Source organism: Mustela lutreola, chromosome 3, assembly GCF_030435805.1.
Source record: "Mustela lutreola isolate mMusLut2 chromosome 3, mMusLut2.pri, whole genome shotgun sequence".
NCBI classification, from domain to species: Eukaryota; Metazoa; Chordata; class Mammalia; order Carnivora; family Mustelidae; genus Mustela; species Mustela lutreola.
The window spans coordinates 141230703-141250780 of record NC_081292.1 but is presented as its reverse complement, the minus strand read 5'-3'; the positions used below and the strand labels follow the sequence as shown (position 1 = coordinate 141250780).

The window sequence follows — 20078 nt, the reverse complement described above, 5'->3', positions numbered from 1 at the left end:
CTGGGATCATGACCCAAAAAGGAAGGCAGAAGCTTAACTACTGAGCCACCTAGGCTCCCCGAAACTGGTCACTTTAAATTCACAGGTTGGGAGACTGAGGATAGGGATATTAAATATCTGTGTAAGATCTTAGGACTAAAGTGTGCCGAAATAACTAGAATCCAGGTCTGATTCCAAGGTCAGACTTTTCCTACTTCACCACTTTTGCTTTCCACTGCCACACTATTCAGCAGGGTTTTTCTGTACTGCACTCAGCTGACCTGTAACTGATTATTTAAAAAGCCAAAATGGGGGCGCCTGGCAAGCTCAGTCGCAGAGCGTGTGACTCCTGATCTCGGGGGTTGTGAGTTCAAACCCCACGTTCCGTGTAGAGATTACTTTAAAAAAATATAAGCAAATACATACATAAAGTCAAACGTCGTTGTGCATCTGAACCCAATGTAACATTGTGTATACTTCAATTAAAAAATATTAAGTTAAATAAAGAGCCAAACTTCAAAGAGGTCATCTGACAGAGGCTACATTATCGGGTGGGATAAAAAAAGGAAGCAAGAAGTGACTTTATTTCCGTTTTAAGATTTATCTTAAATATGGGGCGCCAGGGTAGCTCAATCGTTAGGCGTCTGCCCTGGGGTCCTGATCCCGGAGTCCTGAGATCGAGTCCCTCATCGGGCTCCCTGCTCAGCGGGGAGTCTGCTTCTCCCTCTCCTTCAGCCTCTCCCTCTATTCTCCTTCTCGCGCGCGCTCTCTCAAATTAATAAAATCTTAAAAAAAAAAAAAAGATTTATCTTAAACAGGGAATCACATTTGGAAAGGATGGCAGAGCTCAGAAGCCACGATCCCTAGGATCCGAAAAGACAAAACCAGAATCAGCTGAGAAAGTAACCAGGAATCCTATGATCAGACTTCTTCGTATCTTACAGCTCTACATTATAGCTGACAAGCCGACAGACGAAGGCTGCCCGTCTCCGGCTGATGTAACACAGGCGTCGAGGGCCAGCTTTGTCAGCGAGCTTCTCAGCGGAGAAGAAGGTGCGAGAAGAACAGGGCTTCAGGCCTCGGAAGGCGACTATCCTAGGAATCCGAGAGACGCCACCACTTTCAACTCCAGAAGCCCCTGGGAACCCAGACGCCAAGGGCCAGAACCCTCCCCGGCTTCCCTTACTTACTTTTTTGATATTGGACTTGGAGGCGGGATGAAAGTCCTTCTTGCACATGAAATTGGCGAAAGATTTCCCCATCTTAAAGCCTAACGTGGGAAAAGGTAGCTACAGGACCCGTAAGTAACGTAAACAAACACTGCCGCCTAACCGGAACTGCGCCGCCAGGGGCAGCGGGAACTTCCGCGGTCAAAGGTGACAGCTTCCGGCGACTAGCGCCTCCGCCTACAGCAGCACGCCCTTCCCCCTTTCATTGAGGGTAGGTCCTAGGCCGGGGGAGGGGCGTGAGTGGGGAGGCGTTTGCGTAGCGGAGGTGGGAAGTGGGAATCCGCGAGGGGCTTCGCGGGCGGGACTGGAGGCGGGTGCTGCGGGAGGGAGCCGGGGTCTGAGGTGAGCGGGCTGCGGGCCGAGCGGCGGCAGCTGGGGTGTGGAGTGCGTGCTGGGTGGGGAGGGGTGTTTGAAGTCCGAGCCCTTAATTCTGTGGTCTCTGACTCTGGTTCCCATGAAGTTTTCCGCACCTATTTATTGTGAAAACAGTATTTCTTGCCCAAACTGTGGTACTTTCGTAGGGATCAAACGATGTGATGTTTCGCAAAACTGTTGGTGAACCAAAGCATTTAAAATAGAATGCCAACTCCACAAGAGCGAGGATTCTCTTTTGTCACCAGCTGTACAGCGTCTGGCTCAGAAAGATGTTCGTGAACGTTTACTGAATGATGAACGCGTACTAGGAGTTCGTAAGGGCTCTCAAACCTTGCCCTTCTAAATGGGCTGGGTGGTGGCGTGCTTCCTTAGCTTCTTGTCTGACCCCAGTTAGCCCTGATCATCTAATGCAGCTTGACGGCCCTTGAGGCCCCCCTACCCCCAGGGTTTTTAGTGGACGTGGTTACTACCGCCCTGGGGGATCCACCAATCCAGTCCTCTCTCAGGGAGGCAGTGGGTGTGATAGCAAGAATAAACCTTTTGTGAGAAATTTACTCTTCTGTCCAATAATAACCTAACAGCTTTCTTTTGCGTGTCTGATATGTTTCAGGCACTACGCAAAAAAAAAAGTTTTACACACTGTCTTACTATATTCTAGTAACAGCCTCCTGAGATACGTACTGGTGAAGCAGAAGGTTTAGATTGAGAGTAAATAGCCTGCCAAGGTTATGCAGTGGTAGAAATAACTTTGGAACACAAAGAGAAGGCGATCCAGGACATAAAGGTTGAAATTCACACAGAAAACAGCAGCTACCCTATAACTGAGGAACCATCCATAACTGAAGAAAAGAAAAATCTTAGGAGTTTCAGGCTAAAGGTGTTTCTTACTTGACTCACTTTGTTTTTTGAATGAAACATTTATTAGATTTACATTTTGTTTTTAAATTGCTAGCATCTGTTTGTGTAAAGCCATTTTAAAGTTTGGGCATTATAAAATAAAGGAAAGCAGGGAACTCTAAAACAATCTCTCCATTCTGGGAACAAATAACGTTCTACGAAAATTGAGGATTTAAGACTTTCCAATTAAAAATGAAAACACAATCTTTTTTTTTCTTTTTAAAGATTTTATTTATTTGACAGACAGAGATCATAAGCAGGCAGAGAGGCAGGCAGAGAGAGAGGAGGAAGCAGGCCCCCCGCTGAGCAGAGAGCCCGATGTGGGGCTCGATCCCAGGACTCTGAGATCACGACCTGAGCCTAAGGCAGAGGCTTAACCCACTGAGCCACCCAGGCACCCTGAAAACACAATCTTGATACTAAATTCTACAATCAGGATTTACAGAGTTATGTATGCGAACTTCTTCCTGGAAATATCAACAATTTGGAATTTTATTGACATGTTTTTGTATTTATCTGATTCCGTGAGTCTTTAAAATTTTAGTCTTCTCAGTGTTATGATCTGTGTATTCGTTTTGTTTGAGGAAATACTGGGACTTTTCATAAGTTCAGGTGATGAGAATACAAAGATTAATAAAACATATTCCTAGCCCTCAAGGATCTTACTGTCCAAAAGGAGACACATATATGTGCACAAATATAGTAACTCATGTGTATACACAGATATGGTCATCATAGCAGTAGAGTTAAGTTCAGGGATTCTCAAATATGGAAATAGTGAAAGATTCAGGGAAGACTTCAGGAGAGGAAGATCTTAGAGGATAAATTTGACCTAGAGACTAGAAGAAAGTACTGGTGATTGCTATTTTCTTACTGATTCTGGTAGTATAAGATTCATTCTCATGTTGTTTTCTTACTGATTTTTGTAGTTCAGTATAAAGTTTAAAACTTTAATGGACACCTTGTATTAGGTATGGCAGTAATATCCCTTGGTCATCAAGTTCAATTCTTTGCTTTTTATATACTAAAAACGTTTTTCTCCTTTTATTTTGAATTTTCTATGTTTTTGTTTGTTTTTTTAGTTTTAAAAAAATGGAACCTTGTTCTTGTGATACTTTTGTGGCACTACCTCCAGCAACTGCTGGTAACAGGATTATTTTTGGAAAAAATTCAGATAGATTGTGCGATGAAGTACAGGAGGTAGTTTATTTTCCTGCTGCAGTTCATGATAACCTGAGAGAACATCTTCAGGTAGGTGAAATACATGTTTTTTTAACAATTGTTTTCTTTAAAAATATCATAACCAGCTTTAAAAAAATCATTAGCTAGCTATTTGGCAGGGACTATGGAAGTTAAAAATTCAAGGATTTAAATTTGAAAAATAATTTCAGTCAGAACTAGATTTCTGGTCTTTTATTTCAATGATTTGGAGGAAGCTGAAATAACAATAAAAATATTTGTTAATTCTTTGATCAAACATTTGAATGTTTATCATACTCAAGCTTGTCAAATAGGGCAGGGATTTAAAGCCTACTATCAAAACTAGTTCTGTCTTCCAGGAGCTTGGAGTCTAGTAGAGGAATACGATGTATATATAACTAACCCCATTATAAGGTAGGGTGATTTAAATACTGATGTAAGTAAGAGCAATGAGTTGTGACAACAGTGGAGAAGGAGCAGTTAATTCAGACTAGAGATCGAGGAAGACTTCACCGGGAGCTGGGGTTTCAGCTGGAGCTTGATGGACAGAAAGTATTCTGATTGGTATAGAATAGGGAAAGTCATTCCATTCTTATGGGGCCCTGTAATAACATTATTAACATGCATTTTATGCAGTCATTTGGTAGTATACACATTAATTAAAGGATCCTTTGAAAATTTTTGTTAAAAATCCATTCAACATGGAACTTAAAGTTTCACATTACGCTTTTATTGCTAAGTTATGCATTTTTTAGATTTCATTTTATTGATACTTGAATACTAAAATATATTAAATATTAGATTTTTTCTGTATGCAAACCCTTTTTTTCTTTTGCTGAAATTATTTATTCATCTTGGATCCATTTCTACTTTCTCTCTTTATGTTTAAATTTCTCATATTCTGTAAACCAGTGGTTCTTATTCTTTTCACCATGGTGGACATACCGGATGGGTGACTTCTACATATTACATAGGCTTCTATAGGAATTCTTTCGTATATGAGGGCTACCGTATGGGACTTATGTTACTAATTAAGAAATACTGGATGTTGAGATTGAGATCCAATCCCTTTAAGCTTCAACTAATTATATCTTCCTCTACAAAATGTTTCAAGATTTCATACCTAGAAACCATCTCTCTTTTGAGCTTACATTAACATCTCATTTTTACTTTTCTTTTTTTTTTTTTAAAGATTTTATTTATTTATTTGACAGAGAGAGATCATAAGTAGGCAGAGAGGCAGGCAGAGTGAGAGGGGGGAAGCAGGCTTGTCACTGAGCAGAGAGCCCGATGCGGGCTCGATCCCAGGACCCTGGGATCATGACCTGAGCCGAAGGCAGAGGCTTTAGCCCATTGAGCCACTCAGGTGCCCCTCATTTTTATTTTTCTTAACGGCCCTTATACTTTACATTCTGTTGTATTTTAGAGAAACAAGCCTTAGTTTCTCGAAAGCAAGATCTATACCTGATTCATCTTTATAACTGATATATCTCTTGGCAGAGTACTTTGTAATAGATGCTTAATAAATATTTGAATGAATAAAAGCTTTAGGGTCAATTTTGAATATATTTTAAGGGTAGTAACTTTATTATTGAAAAAAAATTTTTTTTTTAAAGATTTTATTTATTTGACAGAGAGAAATCTCAAGTAGTCGGAGAGGCAGGCAAAGAGAGAGAGAGGGAAGCAGGCTCCCCGCTGAGCAGAGAACCCGATGCGGGACTCGATCCCAGGACCCTGAGATCATGACCTGAGCCGAAGGCAGCGGCTTAACCCACTGAGCCACCCAGGCATCCCTATTATTGAAAATTTTAAGTTATACTTTATTTCATAGTGGACAAGCCTTTTGATTTATTTTTAAGATTCTGCAACTTGATAACGTTTTCTTTTTTGGTTTTATGGTTGTTGCTATGACTTTCTTTACAGTGTACTTACATAGAAATTGATCAAGTTCCTGAAACATATGCTGTTGTCCTTAGTCGCCCATCTTGGTTATGGGGGGCAGAAATGGGAGCCAATGAGCATGGAGTCTGCATTGGAAATGAAGCTGTTTGGGGAAGAGAAGAAGTTTGTGATGAAGAAGCACTACTGGGCATGGACCTTGTCAGGTTATTTTTTAATTATACTTTTTCAGTACGGAACTTGTCTAAAACTCTTACAAGTTTTATTTTCCTCTTTTTCCCATATTTTGGACATTGACACTTTATAGTTTGTGTTAAAATTCTTCAGAGTACAGACTTACCTCATCTTGTTACGCTTTGCCTTATTACACTTCACAGATACTGCAGTGTTTACAAATTGAAGGTTTGTGGCAGTGTTATGTTAGGCAAGTCTATTGGCACCATTTTTCCATTAGCACATGCTCACTTTGTGTCTCTGTCACATTTGGTAATTCTCACAATATTTCAAAAAGTTTTTATTATTATTATATTGGTTATAATGATCTGTGATTAGTGATTATAACTTGTTGAAAGCTCAGATGATGGTTGGCATTTTTTAGCAATGAAGTCTTTTTCAATTTATTTTTAAATTAAGGTATGTAATTGCCTTTTGGACATAATGCTGTTGCACACTTAATAGACTATAGTATAGTGTAAACATAACTTTTATATGCACTGGAGAATCAGAAAATTCATTTGACTCACTTTTTGCAATACTCATTTTATTCCAGTGGTCTGAAACTGAACCTGCAATATCTCCAAAGTATGCTTATATAGGCATGTAATTTGTAGACTTCAAAGATCATTAATTGGGAGAAGGGAAGGACTTGAAAATTATGATTCTTTTATGTGAATTATGTAAAATAGTACCTAACATTTTATCAGACCTTAATTCTCACAGTAACCTCATGGGCTAAATATTATTATCCTCATTTTATAGATGAGATACTGAGATAAAGCAACTTGCCAATAAATTACCAAGTTGGAATTTGAACATTGATCTGATTCCAAAGACTGTTTTCATGATTCCAAACTGGCTTTAGAAGGAATGGCTTAGAAGTTGGGTTTCAGTTTATCCATTAACTTGAAAGAACTTTTGCTTTGAATATAAACAAAAAAATCTCATGTGCATGAAATTATTTAAGGGAAATGATGGAAATTTCTTTTAATCTGAAAACTTTTATTTTTATTTTAGACTTGGCCTTGAAAGAGCTGATACAGCTGAAAAAGCCCTCAATGTCATTGTTGATCTATTAGAAAAATATGGCCAGGGTGGAAATTGTTCAGAGGGTAGGATGGTATTTAGCTATCACAATAGTTTCCTGATAGCTGATAGGAAGGAAGCGTGGATTCTGGAGACTGCAGGAAAGTACTGGGCTGCAGAAAAAGTACAAGGTATGGACAACTTTTCATGATTAAAAAAAATTATCTTATAATTAATAAAATAACCCCCTTAACTATAGACATTGTATTTAATTGTTTCTCAAGATTTATAATCCGGTGCAATGAAGGGTGGATCTGCAGGGGAAATGAAAAAATTTGAAAGAATGTTAACAGTGAAAGAGCGCTACAAAGAGCTTTTCTGAAAAAGAGAAAAAGGTGGTGTTCTCTATTTTTCATATTATGATACTAATTTTATGTAATCTGTATATATTTTCTGTGCTACCTCTTTTGACTGTTATAGTACTTTTCCAGTTCTTGATAACCCCTTGCCATTTCTTCCTCTTTTAACTTTGGCCTGAACTCAAACTTTTTATTGCATGTGGATATGGAGGTAAGGAAAGGGGAGTGCTTCTGGGGATTAGAGTCTGTCAGCTAGTGGCTGGAAAGAATATACTGATACAATAGTAAAGTGTAAACATTGAGTATAATAACACAATTTGCACAATTTGATTGTTTTACGATGCTTTGTATTTTTTTATGGTCTCTTAGTGACCATATATTCCTTTTATTTTTCAAGTGAGGAAATCTGGAGATGTGAAGTGCTTTACTTGAGGCAGCAATTGAAAGAATTTAAATCTTTAAATTTAAATTTAAATCATCCTGACTCTCAGTTCAATATTCTTTCATTAGAGTACAGCCTTATACTCAAGCATGATCATGTACTTTTACAGACTTATCGCCTGGATCTCCTAGTTTTGCAGGGGAGATAATTTGCACATGTGAAAATATTAAATGGTGCCTGAATGACTCAGGCACATAAATGCTGTAAACATTTAGAGAAAGAAAAAGTCACTATGGGCTGGAGAAATTCAGAAAGTCTTCATGAAGTTATCCTTGAGTTTTGGAGGATGTGGATGTTATTTTTCAAAATCAGTCATTGCCAGTTCTTTTGATGATGTTTTATTTTATATTTTGCCTGTTTTTATTTTGCCTAATACATAAAATCGAATTTAGACTATTTTCTTATTTTCTAATTGGTCTGATTGTACCACTAGCACTCTTTATTTTATTAAGTGTGCTAAATGCAAGAGAGAAATGAGTAATGTATTCTGTTGAGAAAGATAGCCCTACCTAGATATTAAAAATGAACACCCACATTGAGTATGATTATCCAGTTGTAGATTAATTTTGCCAACTGGTTTCTCTTCCTATTACTAAATGAGCCTAAGAACTACATAATTAAATTTTATCAAATTATCTATAGTCTGAAAACTCTTCTGTGTCTGACTCTCTCATGACGTTATTCTGGTTTTTGTAGTGAGAATATCCCAAGTATGACTTTGTTAGAGTAATTTAATTGATTTCTACTTAGCAGACTTTATTCTAAACTGATTTTAAAACGTTATCAATTTTCATTTTTCATGATCTGTTTCATTCATTATGGTCTCTTTAGAACTAGTTTTTATTCTTTCTTCTGCTTTGTATTTTAGTTGACAATTTTTTTATAACTTACTGCTATGATATTTTTGGGTATCTTATATTTCTGTTCTAAATTTATTTATGACTAATTTTTGAAAAGTAATTTCTACAAAAGACTAATATCTAAAATATATAAAGAAATCTCAAACCTCAATGGTAAAAAGACAATCCACCTAGCAAAATGGGCAAAAGACAAGAAGAGACATTTCACCTAAAGGGTTATACAGATGTCAAAAAAGCACATGAAATGTTCAGTATCATTAGCTATTAGGGAAATGCAAACTAAAGCCACAATGAGGTTTCTCTGTACTTATACCAAGAGAGTTAAAATTTTTAGATGACACTACTCAACACTGGTGAGAAGTTGGAGAAGGATCATTTAATCATTGCTGGTAAGAATGTGCATCTACTCTGGAAAACAGTTTGGCAGCTTTTTAAAAAAAATCTAAATACACAACTACCATGCCACCCAGCAATTGCAATCTTGTGCATTTATCCCAGGGACTTACATGCACACAAGAACCCATACACAAATATTTATAGCAGCTTTCTCCATAACAACCAAAAGCTAGAAACAACCCAGATGTCCTTTAGCTTGTGAATGGTTAAACAAACCGGTACATACCATGGAATAATCTCAGCAATAAAAAGGAATGAACTCTTAATATATGTAATAACCTGGATGAATCTTTAGAGAATGATATCAAGTGAAAAAAGAGAAAAGGTTATATGCTATATGATTTTTTAAATATATATTTTTAAAGATTTTATTTATTTATTTGACAGACAGAGATCACAAGTAGGCAGAGATAGGTTCCACACCAAGTGCAAAGCCCAATGCAGGTCTCAGTTTCATGATTCTGAGATCATGACCTGAGTTGAAGTCAAAAGTCAGACACTTACCTGACAAGCCACCCAAACACCCCTATTTATCTTTTTGAGTATGTAATAGATGAGATGCACATGATACAAAATTTAGAAGTATATATTTGCATTTAAATAGTGATTAAGAATCATAATGTACAGATAAACACAACATGATAATGTGATTTTTCTTTCCCCTTCTCCTCTTTTTCTTTGAAAATAGAGGGCATTCGTAATATTTCTAATCAGCTTTCTATAACAACCAAGATTGATCGGGAACATCCAGACATGAGAAACTATGCTAAGCGGAAAGGTTGGTGGGATGGTAAAAAGGAGTTTGATTTTGCTGCAGCATACTCTTATCTTGACACAGCCAAGATGATGATTTCACCAGGCAGATACTGTGAAGGCTACAAGCTTCTGAATAAACACAAAGGTAATTTTATCATTGAAATAATATCAGAATGAAAAATTGTATTTTGCCTGGGTATAATGTGGGTATAAAATCTGGTTTTGAAGGAATTATTCTTAGTAAAGATATTTTTATTAAACTGAAATTTTGTAAACTAATACAAGCTTTTTTTCCTTGAGATGAGTGAAGTGCTATATAATTCTGCAAGGGTAATAATTCTTTTTGAAGGATAAGATTCACAGTCCTCAGACCCATTTTTTTCAGTTTTTACTAATATTCTTAAACAAAATTGGGATGGTTTTTCTTCTCAGAAATTATTGGAACATGGAGACAGGTTTTTAAAATATGTCTTTTGACAATATACTTATTGGTTATTTTCTTACTAAAAAAGTTATATCTAGAATTAGTTGAGAAGGCAACATGAGCAGATGTAAGAATTACCTCTTCTCCTCAATTTTAGAGATATTGAATAAAATATTTAAACATTAAGGATATATATAGTTAGATTTGAACACAAGACAAGGAAATTACGAACTACCAGAAATGAAGAGAGAACCCATAGTATTAGCAAGATTTGATGTGTCTCTTTCTCACACAATCCTTCTATCTGTATAAAAGAAGGGGTTCTGGACCAAATATAAGTGTCAAAGGATAGTTCTAACATCTGTGAGAATATAGGCATCTAGGTGGAGACCTGTTTGGGGAGCAGGAACTGGACTACTTACCAAGATTATGAATCTGAAAAATGCCATTCTGCTCCCTTCCAAGAATCCCAGCCTGAAATTGAGCTGTCTGTTGTCTCAGGCTATGGGTCAGCACAAGTCTCTGGTGAGAGATTGGACTTAGAGTTAAATGTATTTGGTATGCTCAGCTGGGGCTACCTGTGCTGTGCTGAGAAACAAATATTGGTTGAACCAGTAAATCACATAGGATTTCATCATACCTGTGTCTCTATAGTCACTGTGTGAATATTTGATATGACAGATATTCAGATTTTACTCAAATTTCCTATCCAAATGAGAAATCTGCTATAATGAATCTGCATGTAACTGCCATTGAAAACATATAAGTTATGTGGACATTGAGATAAAAGGATGTAGTTTCCACATTTACTATGGATAGTTTCTATTGTTATGTTCTCAAGTTCACGGATCTTTTCTTCTGCATTATCTAATCTGCTGTTAATCCCATCTAGTGATACTATCATTTTCAGATATTACGTTTTTTATCTGTATATGTTCCATTTGATACTTTTTGTGTGTATTTCCTACTTCTCTATTCATTAACTTTCATGTTTTTCTTCAGTGAACATATTCAGCACATACCTATTCTATAATTGTTTTAGCCTCATTGTCTGATAACTCCATTATCTCTGCAATTTCTGGATCTGTTTCTGTTAATCTGATTTTCTTCTGGTTTGGGGCTCAAATTTTCCTGCTTGTTTGTGTGTCTGGTATTTTTGATTGGATAGTAGACATTGTAGATTTTATTTGTTGCATGCTGGATTTTGTTTTATTGCTTTAAAGAGTGTTGGTCTTATATTAGTTAAGTAACCTGCAGAACAGTGTCATCTCTCTTAGGCCTGCTAGGTTAGCTCTAGAGTAGCCTTTACTCTAGGCTAGCTTAGTACCATTTGTAAGGGAAGTGATCCTTCTGGATATTGTGATCATTCTGCCTTTACTGATTTTTTTAAATTGTTGTGTATATGAGTGAGAGAGGAGTGTGAAAATCTCCAATTATATTTATGGAATTGTGTGTTTTTGCTTTGTATTTTGAAGCTCTATTGTTAAGTAGATACACATTTATATTGTTATATCTTCCTGGTAAATTGGTCCTTTTACTTTTATGAAACATTATTTCTCATGGTAATGATCATTTTCTTGAAGTCAATTTTAGCCTAGTCTTCTGCTTACTTTTTACATGACATGTACTTACTTATCATTTGCTTTCAAACTATCAGTATTCAGACTATCAGTGCATTTCTTACAAAAACCGTATAGTTTGGTCTCTTTTAAAACGATTCTAATAAGTTCTACCTTTTAATTAGAATCTGTAGTTCAATGGAAGTTTTATCATTGAAAAACATAATACCAAAGTAAAAAATTAACTCAGTAGGCTCAATAGCAGAATGGAGATGACAGAAGAAAGAGTGGACATGAAGATAGATCAGTAGAAATTATCTAATCTGAATAACAGAATTTGAAGCAAGCAAACAAAAAGAACAGGGTCTTAGGGACTGTGGAACAGTACTCAGATGTCTAAAATTCATGTCATTAGAGTCTCAGAAGGAGAGAATAGTGTGATGCAGAAAAATTTTTGAATAATGACTGAAACCTTGTCAAAATGGCAAAAGACTTAAACTTACAGACTCAGGAGAATTTGAAAATCTCAAACAAGATAAACTCATCCATGTCTTAATGCACGAAACACTAAAAACCAAAGACAAAGAAAAAAAATCTTGAACTCAGCTAAGGGAAAACAAATTACATATAGATAAAAAATGATTTCTGGGAGTTTATCATTATAAACCCTGGATGCCTAAAGGCAGTGAAACAACATTTTTAAAATTCTAAAAGAAAAGTCAAACCAGAATTTTATATTCAGCCAAAATATTCTTCAGGAATGAAGGAAAAATAAAAATATGCTGATATATAGGAAAACTAAGAGACTTTGTTGCCAATAGCCTGCTCTAAAAGAAATTTTAAAGGAAGCTTTTCAGATATAAAGGAAATGATATCACAGTGAAACATGGAACTTTAAGAATGAAGGAAGAGCTGCAGAAATGAGAAATATCTGGGTAAATATAATACTATGTTTCTCCCTTAAGACTTTAAAAAATATGTCTGACAGTTACAAGCCAACAATATATTTCCTATAGTACAAAGAATAGCCTCAATATAAAGAGGGGAGTACATAGAGACCTGCATGGTGGTAAGATTTCTACATCCTCCTTGAAGTTTTAAAATATTAATTCTAGTAATTGGAAAAGTTAAGTATGTATATTGTAATTCTAGAACAACTGTTTAAAAAGCCACCTGATAAGATATAGAAAAAAGTGAACAAATAAATTAAAATAGAATACTAAGAAAATATTCAAAAATAAGGTGAGAGGGGCACCTGGGTGGCTCAGTGGGTTAAGCCTCTGCCTTCGGCCCAGGTCATAGTCCCAGGGTCCTGGGATCGAGCCCGGCGTCGGGCTCTCTGCTCAGCAGGGAGCCTGCTTACCTTCCTCTCTCTCTGCCTGCCTCTCTGCCTACTTGTGATCTGTCTGTCAAGTAAATAAATAAAATCTTTTTAAAAAAAATAAATAAGGTGAGAAAGGGGAAATAGAGGAACAAAAAACCTGAAGGATCAAATAGAAAACAAACAATATAATAAAAACAAAACAAATTTTAAAAAACTAGACTCTGCTATTGCTATATATGAATAACTAACTTGAAATGTAAAGTTAAAGGATGGGAGAAAATGTGTCTTTTAAATTTTTTTTTTTTTAAGATTTTATTTATTTATTTGACAGAGAGAAATCACAAATAGATGGAGAGGCAGGCAGAGAGAGAGAGAGGGAAGCAGGCTCCCTGCTGAGCAGAGAGCCCGATGCGGGCCTCGATCCCAGGACCCTGAGATCATGACCTGAGCCGAAGGCAGTGGCTTAACCCACTGAGCCACCCAGGCGCCCGAAAATGTGTCTTTTAAATACTCATCAAAAGACAGCTGGGTTGGCTATATAAATATTGGATGAATTAGACTTTAGAGCAAGATAAATTACCAGGGAGAAAGAGGGATACTACATAATCAAAATAGATCATTTTAATGGGATTATTATGTCTCCATGTTAAATGTATATGCATCTAACAACAAAGATTCCAAATATATGAAGCCAGAACTGAAAGAACTGAAAAGAGAAATAGACAATTTCACAATTATAATGGGAGACTTCAATACTTCTCTCTCAGTTGTCAGAACTATTGGACAGGAAATCTGCAAAGATATTAAAAAACTGAACAGTACCATCAACCACTGGATCTAATGCATTATTATAGGATATTCCACCCAACAACAGTATAATACACATACTTTTCAAGTGCACATCAAATATATACCAAGGTTGTCCATATCCTGGGTCATAAAACAAATCTTACCAAATTTAAAAGAAATATAACAAAGTATGGTCTCTCTGGTGATAATGAAATTAAATTTGAAATCAATTATAGAAGGATATCTGGAAAGTCCCCAAATACTTGGAAATTACATAACACATTTTAAACTTATGGGTCAAAAAAATCTCGAGGGAAATTAGAAAAGATTTTGAGGGGAAAAATAAAAAGATTTTGAGGGGAATGAAGTAAAAATATACCAAAACTTGTGGGATGAAATAAAGGTAATGCTTACAGGGAAATTTATAGCATTTAATGATTATAGTTGATAATAAGAAAGGTCTCAACTCAACAATATAAACCTAAACTTTCACCTCCAGAAATGAAACAAAACAAAACAAGCCAACCAAAAACAAACAAAAATCCCAATCAAGGAAAAGGATGGAAATAATAAAGATAAGAGCAGAAATCAATAAAATTGAAAATAAAACAATGAAGAAAATTGATCAAACTAAAACCTGGTTCTTCAAAAAGATCAATAAAATTGATCCACCCTAGACAAAGAAAAAAAGGAAGACAACACAAGTTATATGTCAGGTAAAGAAATATTGTTATCTACCCCACCAGCATTAGGAGGAAAATACCACAAACTTTGAGGAAATGAACTAGTTCCTTGAAAGCCACAGGCCACCACAACTCACCTAAAAAGGAATAACTCTTGTCAGCTGTCTGCTAGACAATTCCACTGATTATACTCAACCTGCAAACTCTTCTGGTGGGCAGCTCAAATTTCAGCTCAGTTCTTTTATCTTTCGCTGTGCTGCTTGCAGTGGGCCACACATGCTGATTCACAAAACAGATGGAAATTTGGTCAGGGTTTTTTTGGTTTTGTTTTGGTTTGGTTTGGTTTTGCACAGAATTTGGGGGTTTTTCTCTCTAACTCAGTCCTCCTTCAGTTTCTAGTACTGGTGGTTAACTTCTAGTTCTTCAGGCCAGAAAGCTCAATGTTTTCTGTAAATACTTGCACAATATTGCACAGCATTGACTAAGGCCTTCCCTTGGGCTAAAGCCAAAACAAAACCAGTGAATTTGTCCTGTACTTCATCCCATCTTCCAAATGTCTCCTTCCAGAATTTTCCTGTTTTTGTTCACTGCTTCAGGTAGTCTGTATTTTGTCCCAAGTTTATAGTTATTTAAGGGAGGGTTGGTCTGATAGGAGCTTATTTGGCTTAATTAGAAAGCAGAACTCCTTCCTATGTCCCTTAATATTCTTTGACATTATTGTATTTATAGAAATATATTCACATGATTCAAAGTCCACAGGCACATAGGATGTATACATATCCTGTTCTTAGATAGGATCCTCTCCCTAATTTCTTTTTTTCCATAGGCAATCCCTTATATATTCTTCTAGACATAACATATACTTAATGAAACAAATATGTATATGTAATTTTTTTCTTTTTTTTACAGAAATGGTAGTATGTTATACACATTGTTCAGCATATAACTTTTCTTTAGTTAGCAATATACAATGTAGATAATTCTATTTTGATATATTCCCAATTTTGTCATTTTTAAAAAAAGATTTTATTTATTTATTTGACAGAGAGAAAGAGATCACAAGTAGGCAGATAGGCAGGCAGAGAGAGGGGAGAAGCAGGCTCCCTGCTGAGCAGAGAGCCCGTATGGGACTGGATCTCAGGACCCTGAGATCATGACCTGAGCTAAAGGCAGAGGCTTAACCCACTGAGCCACCCAGGTGCTAGTTTTGTCATATATTTTTTTTAAGATTTTATTTATTTATTTGTCAGAAAGAGTGAGCACAGACAGACAGAGTGGCAGGCAGAGGCATAGGGAGAAGCAGGCTCCCTGCTGAGCAAGGAACCCAAGGTGGGACTTGATCCCAGAATGCTGGGATCATGACCTGAGCTGAAGGCAGCTGCTTAACCAACTGAGCCACCCAGGCATCCCAGTTTTGTCATATTTTTAACAGTTGCACAGTTTTCTATTATTTTGATAGCTTATTTCCATGTGGTTATATTTTAATCATCATATAGTAAGGATTAATTAATTGAGTTGACAAATTTCTCATTATTTAGGTTTTTAGTTTTTCATTATTGAAAATTATATAATATGCTTATAGATTATTTATGTTCCCATCCTTGACTATTTTCTTAGAATATGTTTCTAGAAGTAGGATGTAGGTTCAAAGCATATACGTGTTTTAAGTCTTTTGAAACACACTATCAAAATGACCACCAGAAAGCATCAATTTAAATTGCCATCAGCAATATTTGAGTGCCATTTTAATATATTTATCAATATAGGATATTATTTTTGTTCAACCTTGATAAAATTTTTGTAGCAGAGGGGTGCCTGGGTGGCTCACTGGGTTAAAGCCTCTGCCTTCGGCTCAGGTTATGGTCTCAGAGTCTTGGGATCGAGCCCTGCATCTGGCTCTCTGCTCAGTGGGGAGCCTGCTTCCCCACCCCCCACTTGCCTCTGTGCCTACTTGTGATCTCTGTCAAATAAATAAATAAAATAAAATAAAATAAATAAAAAGAATTTTGTAGTAGAAATGGCATGTTACTATTTTTTTTAAGATTATTTATTTATTTATTTGACAGACAGAGATACAAGTAGGCAGAGAGGCAGGCAGAGAAAGAGGAGGAAGCAGGCTCCCTGCAGAGCAGAGAACCCGATGTGGGGCTCGAGCCTAGGACCCTGGGATCATGACCTGAGCCGAAGGCAGAGGCTTTAACCCACTGTGCTACCCAGGTGCCCCATGTTATTATTTTAAAATAGAAGATTAGACATATTCTTATGTATCCTTATATTCTTATGTTTGTTGAAAAATTGTAATTTTTATATTTTTAAGTTTTATTTATTTAATTTTCCTGCTTTTGTTCACTGCTTCAGGTAGTCTGTATTTTGTCCCAAGTTTATAGTTATTTAAGGGAGGGTTGGTCTGATAGGAGCTTATTTGGCTTAATTAGAAAGCAGAACTCCTTCCTATGTCCCTTAATAGGGGGATAATAATAATGATAATAATAATGATCCCATTATTTATTATAGAGAGAGGGCATACAAGCAGAGGGAACAGCAGGCAGAGGGAGAAGCAGGCTCCCCACTGTGCAGGAGCCCTCTGTGGGATTCCATTCCAGGACCGATCATGACCTGAACCAAAGGCAGATGCTTAACTAACCACCCAGGTGTCCCCAAAAGTTGTAATTTTTAAATTGCCCATTTATTAATATATCTTTTCCCGTTTTTATATTTGGTTACTACTAACTGTTAAAAAACTTTTAGTATATCTTTGTCCCTTTGCTTCTAGATAGCTCCAGAAAAGTACCTTCTATTTAGATTACTGGGTGGCAGTTAACTACTAAATGGGTCATTCCATTAATATTTCAAAATACGTGACTAATATATTCTCCTTCACCTGAGGGATGGAATGGTTCTGTAAACCAATCAGAAAGAAACTATTTGGAGACAGAGCAATGATTGATATTTGCTTCTTAGGTATTCATTAAACACATTAGCAATCTGTTAGTTATTTGGTATGACAGAAAAAAGTTTGTGACAATGGTTTTAGAATGCCTTAATGTCATCGTTTTCTAAATATTTAGTATTTTATATTTTGCTTTCCAGAAGAATGTCTTATCATTTGAAAGGTTTTTTTTTAAATAAGGTTTCTTAATGTTAGTTTGTCATTTTATAAATAAGTTATTTAAACTACCTTTTATTCCCCATGTGGGTGGGTATATAGAAAATGCTAAAATGTGTTATTCTAAGGAATTTTAGGCTTATTGTGAAAGTAGAGACTGAGTAGTAGTTGCACCAGTACCTATTCCCATTTATTAAAAGCTATCAGGGGCTGGACATTGTGCTAAGTGATTGCATTATCTTCTCTAAGGAACTATGTGAAGTAGGTATTATCTTCATTTTACAAATGAGGAAATTGTGCTCTTCATTTATCTCCTCTATGGAACTGAAAAAAAATGGATTCTCTTACTTGAGCTTATATTTCTCTCAGTACCTAGTTTAGTGTCTTGCATGTGTTTAATATGTATTTTTTAATTAACAAAGGATTGTTAGTTGAGTTAAATTAAATTGTAACTTACAGATAATTTAACAAAGATCGCTGTTGTGTACTTTTTTCTGGCAATAAATTTAGAGGCTCAGGACATAAATTAGGAAGTATTCCTTAAAAAATGAAGAATAACAACATGTAATTAAGGTCGAGAGGAAAATATCAAGAATCCTAGGGTTCAGGATAATTGGACAAAAGAAAGAAAAAATAGAGGTAATTATAGATTAATTAGCCACTGCATCCTCAAAATTCTGTTATGTTTAACTACAAAATAGCTGGATTATATATAGATTTAAAATGCATACATGATTATAGCAAGAGTTGCATCTGACATGAAACTTGTTTTTCTCCCCAAATATAAAGTACAGTTCATCCAGCTTTCTGTGCTTTGCCAAAAGAATAAATGTCTTTCCAATACTTTCATAGAAAATTGTCTAGTAGAACATTATAGTTAATTTTTCCTATGATTTTTCTAGATGGAAGAGCCTACCTTTCTCCTTTCCAGCTACCTGATAGCTATTAACTGTGCTGCATGTATATCCAAATTGTATCTATATTCACTCATGTATTTTAAATAACTAGTTTAAATTGCGGTGAAATTGCACCCTGTGTTTTGCATTCATTTTACTGAACCCTGCTACTGCAGTCTCAGTACTTATTCAATGCTTGCTAGTGGATTACTTACAGCTGTCCTTCTCAAGTGATCATGTAAATCCTCCCTTCATTTTGAGAATTGTAGGTTTTGAATACAGAAAACATTTTCATAATACCTGTATTATCGCAGTGTTATGGTTCTGACACTGTTTTCATTAAAACTTGCCACTTATACGAATTTAGATTTGAATCATTTTAAAATCTCACTAGGTGCAGAAGCTATGTGTCTGATAGATAGGTGTGGATGGTAGGCTTTTGCTTTATTGTTGAGTTTTAATGTTAAGGGCTGTTTTCAGATACAGTCTCTTTTTTTCTTCCTGCATTTTCTCAAAATGAATGAAAGATTTGTTCTTATAACAAGTTATCTATAAATTATCTTTCTTGAATTTGAAGTCATAACTATCCTAAGGAGAAATGGAAAATTTGCTATTAGCATGAAACAGTTGGTAACGTATATGATTGAGTGTGTAACATTAGATTCTTTTATAAGTCAATTTTATTTTAATTTGAAATGTCACAGAATCACATTTTGAGTATAGACTTGCTGTAAGCCTTTTTCTTTTAATTATTCCCATATATCATGGGAAAGGGTGGGGGGAATTCTTGCTTTTTATGCTTTGTCTTTTTGAGTTATTACATTTTCTTATTCCTTTATTTCATTGTAGTAAGGTATTAGGAGAGAAGAAACATACCTGTGGTCAACCAACTGTGTTAAATGAAAGTTGTTTCTTTAGAACTAATTTTAATGCAATAATCAAACGTTGCCAATATAAAGTATCTGAAAATATCTGATGGCAGGAACTATATGTTTTATGGTTTTTTAACTGTACTTTTTACAGTATCTATCAACAGTCTATTATGTTCATTACTATTACTGAAAAATTGATACTACTTGAGGGTAAAAAGGGACTGATGGGAGGCTCAGTAGTGGAGTGGTTAAAAGCACTGAGCTGGACTTCTGCTTCTGGTTATCAGCTAACCTCCCCCCAGGAATAACTATAAAACCTAGAGGAATAAAAGCCACTGTTTGAAGGTATAGGTGAGCACCCAAAACAGTTAAGACATGAGAGCCTAGATCCAAGAGATTGAGAAAAGATTAGCTACACTTTGAGAAGTACCTGACCTTCTATGTCACAATTTCTCCTTAAAGCAATTTTTGACTTAGCAGCACAAATGTAGGATGAGACATTGAGAAATTGAGACAGAAGTAGTTCCTAAAAGTCTAAAAAGCTAAGTAGAGATTTGGAAATCTCACACGGCCTTGGACAAAACTTAGATCTAATAGCCAAGCAGGAAGAGGCCTAGGGAACACCCTGGGCTTTCAGTTGAGACACCAGAAAAGCTACAATAGGGAATAGACCAGTCTCAACTGGATCAATAGGTAATTTACTTATATTCTGTTGCCAGAAGAAAATTAAATCCTCTGTTGAGGAAAACATCATGAAGAGTTTCTACAAACTTTCGTCCGTGGTGTCCAAC

At 35.8% G+C, this 20078-nt stretch overlaps 2 protein-coding genes across 9 annotated transcripts in view; one reads left to right on the top strand and one right to left on the bottom strand.

The window, feature by feature from the left end:
• Window positions 1–1344, bottom strand: part of CIR1 (corepressor interacting with RBPJ, CIR1) — a 40543-nt gene extending 39199 nt beyond the window's left edge. The window contains exon 1 of one of the 2 annotated variants that reach the window (XM_059167000.1): window positions 1170–1344. In XM_059167000.1, the coding sequence (XP_059022983.1) occupies window positions 1170–1241 (72 nt within the window). In that variant the 5' untranslated portion in view covers window positions 1242–1344. The remainder of the gene's footprint in view (window positions 1–1169) is intronic. The other variant, XM_059166999.1, reaches the window with a different exon arrangement.
• A 6-nt stretch (window positions 1345–1350) lies between these two features.
• SCRN3 (secernin 3) overlaps window positions 1351–20078 on the top strand; it is a 28068-nt gene continuing 9340 nt past the window's right edge. Inside the window, exons 1-6 of one of the 7 annotated variants that reach the window (XM_059167001.1) lie at window positions 1370–1419; window positions 2706–3004; window positions 3563–3731; window positions 5604–5785; window positions 6813–7012; window positions 9567–9779. In XM_059167001.1, the coding sequence (XP_059022984.1) occupies window positions 2934–3004; window positions 3563–3731; window positions 5604–5785; window positions 6813–7012; window positions 9567–9779 (835 nt within the window). In that variant the 5' untranslated portion in view covers window positions 1370–1419; window positions 2706–2933. The other 6 variants (XM_059167002.1, XM_059167004.1, XM_059167007.1 and 3 more) reach the window with 6 other exon arrangements.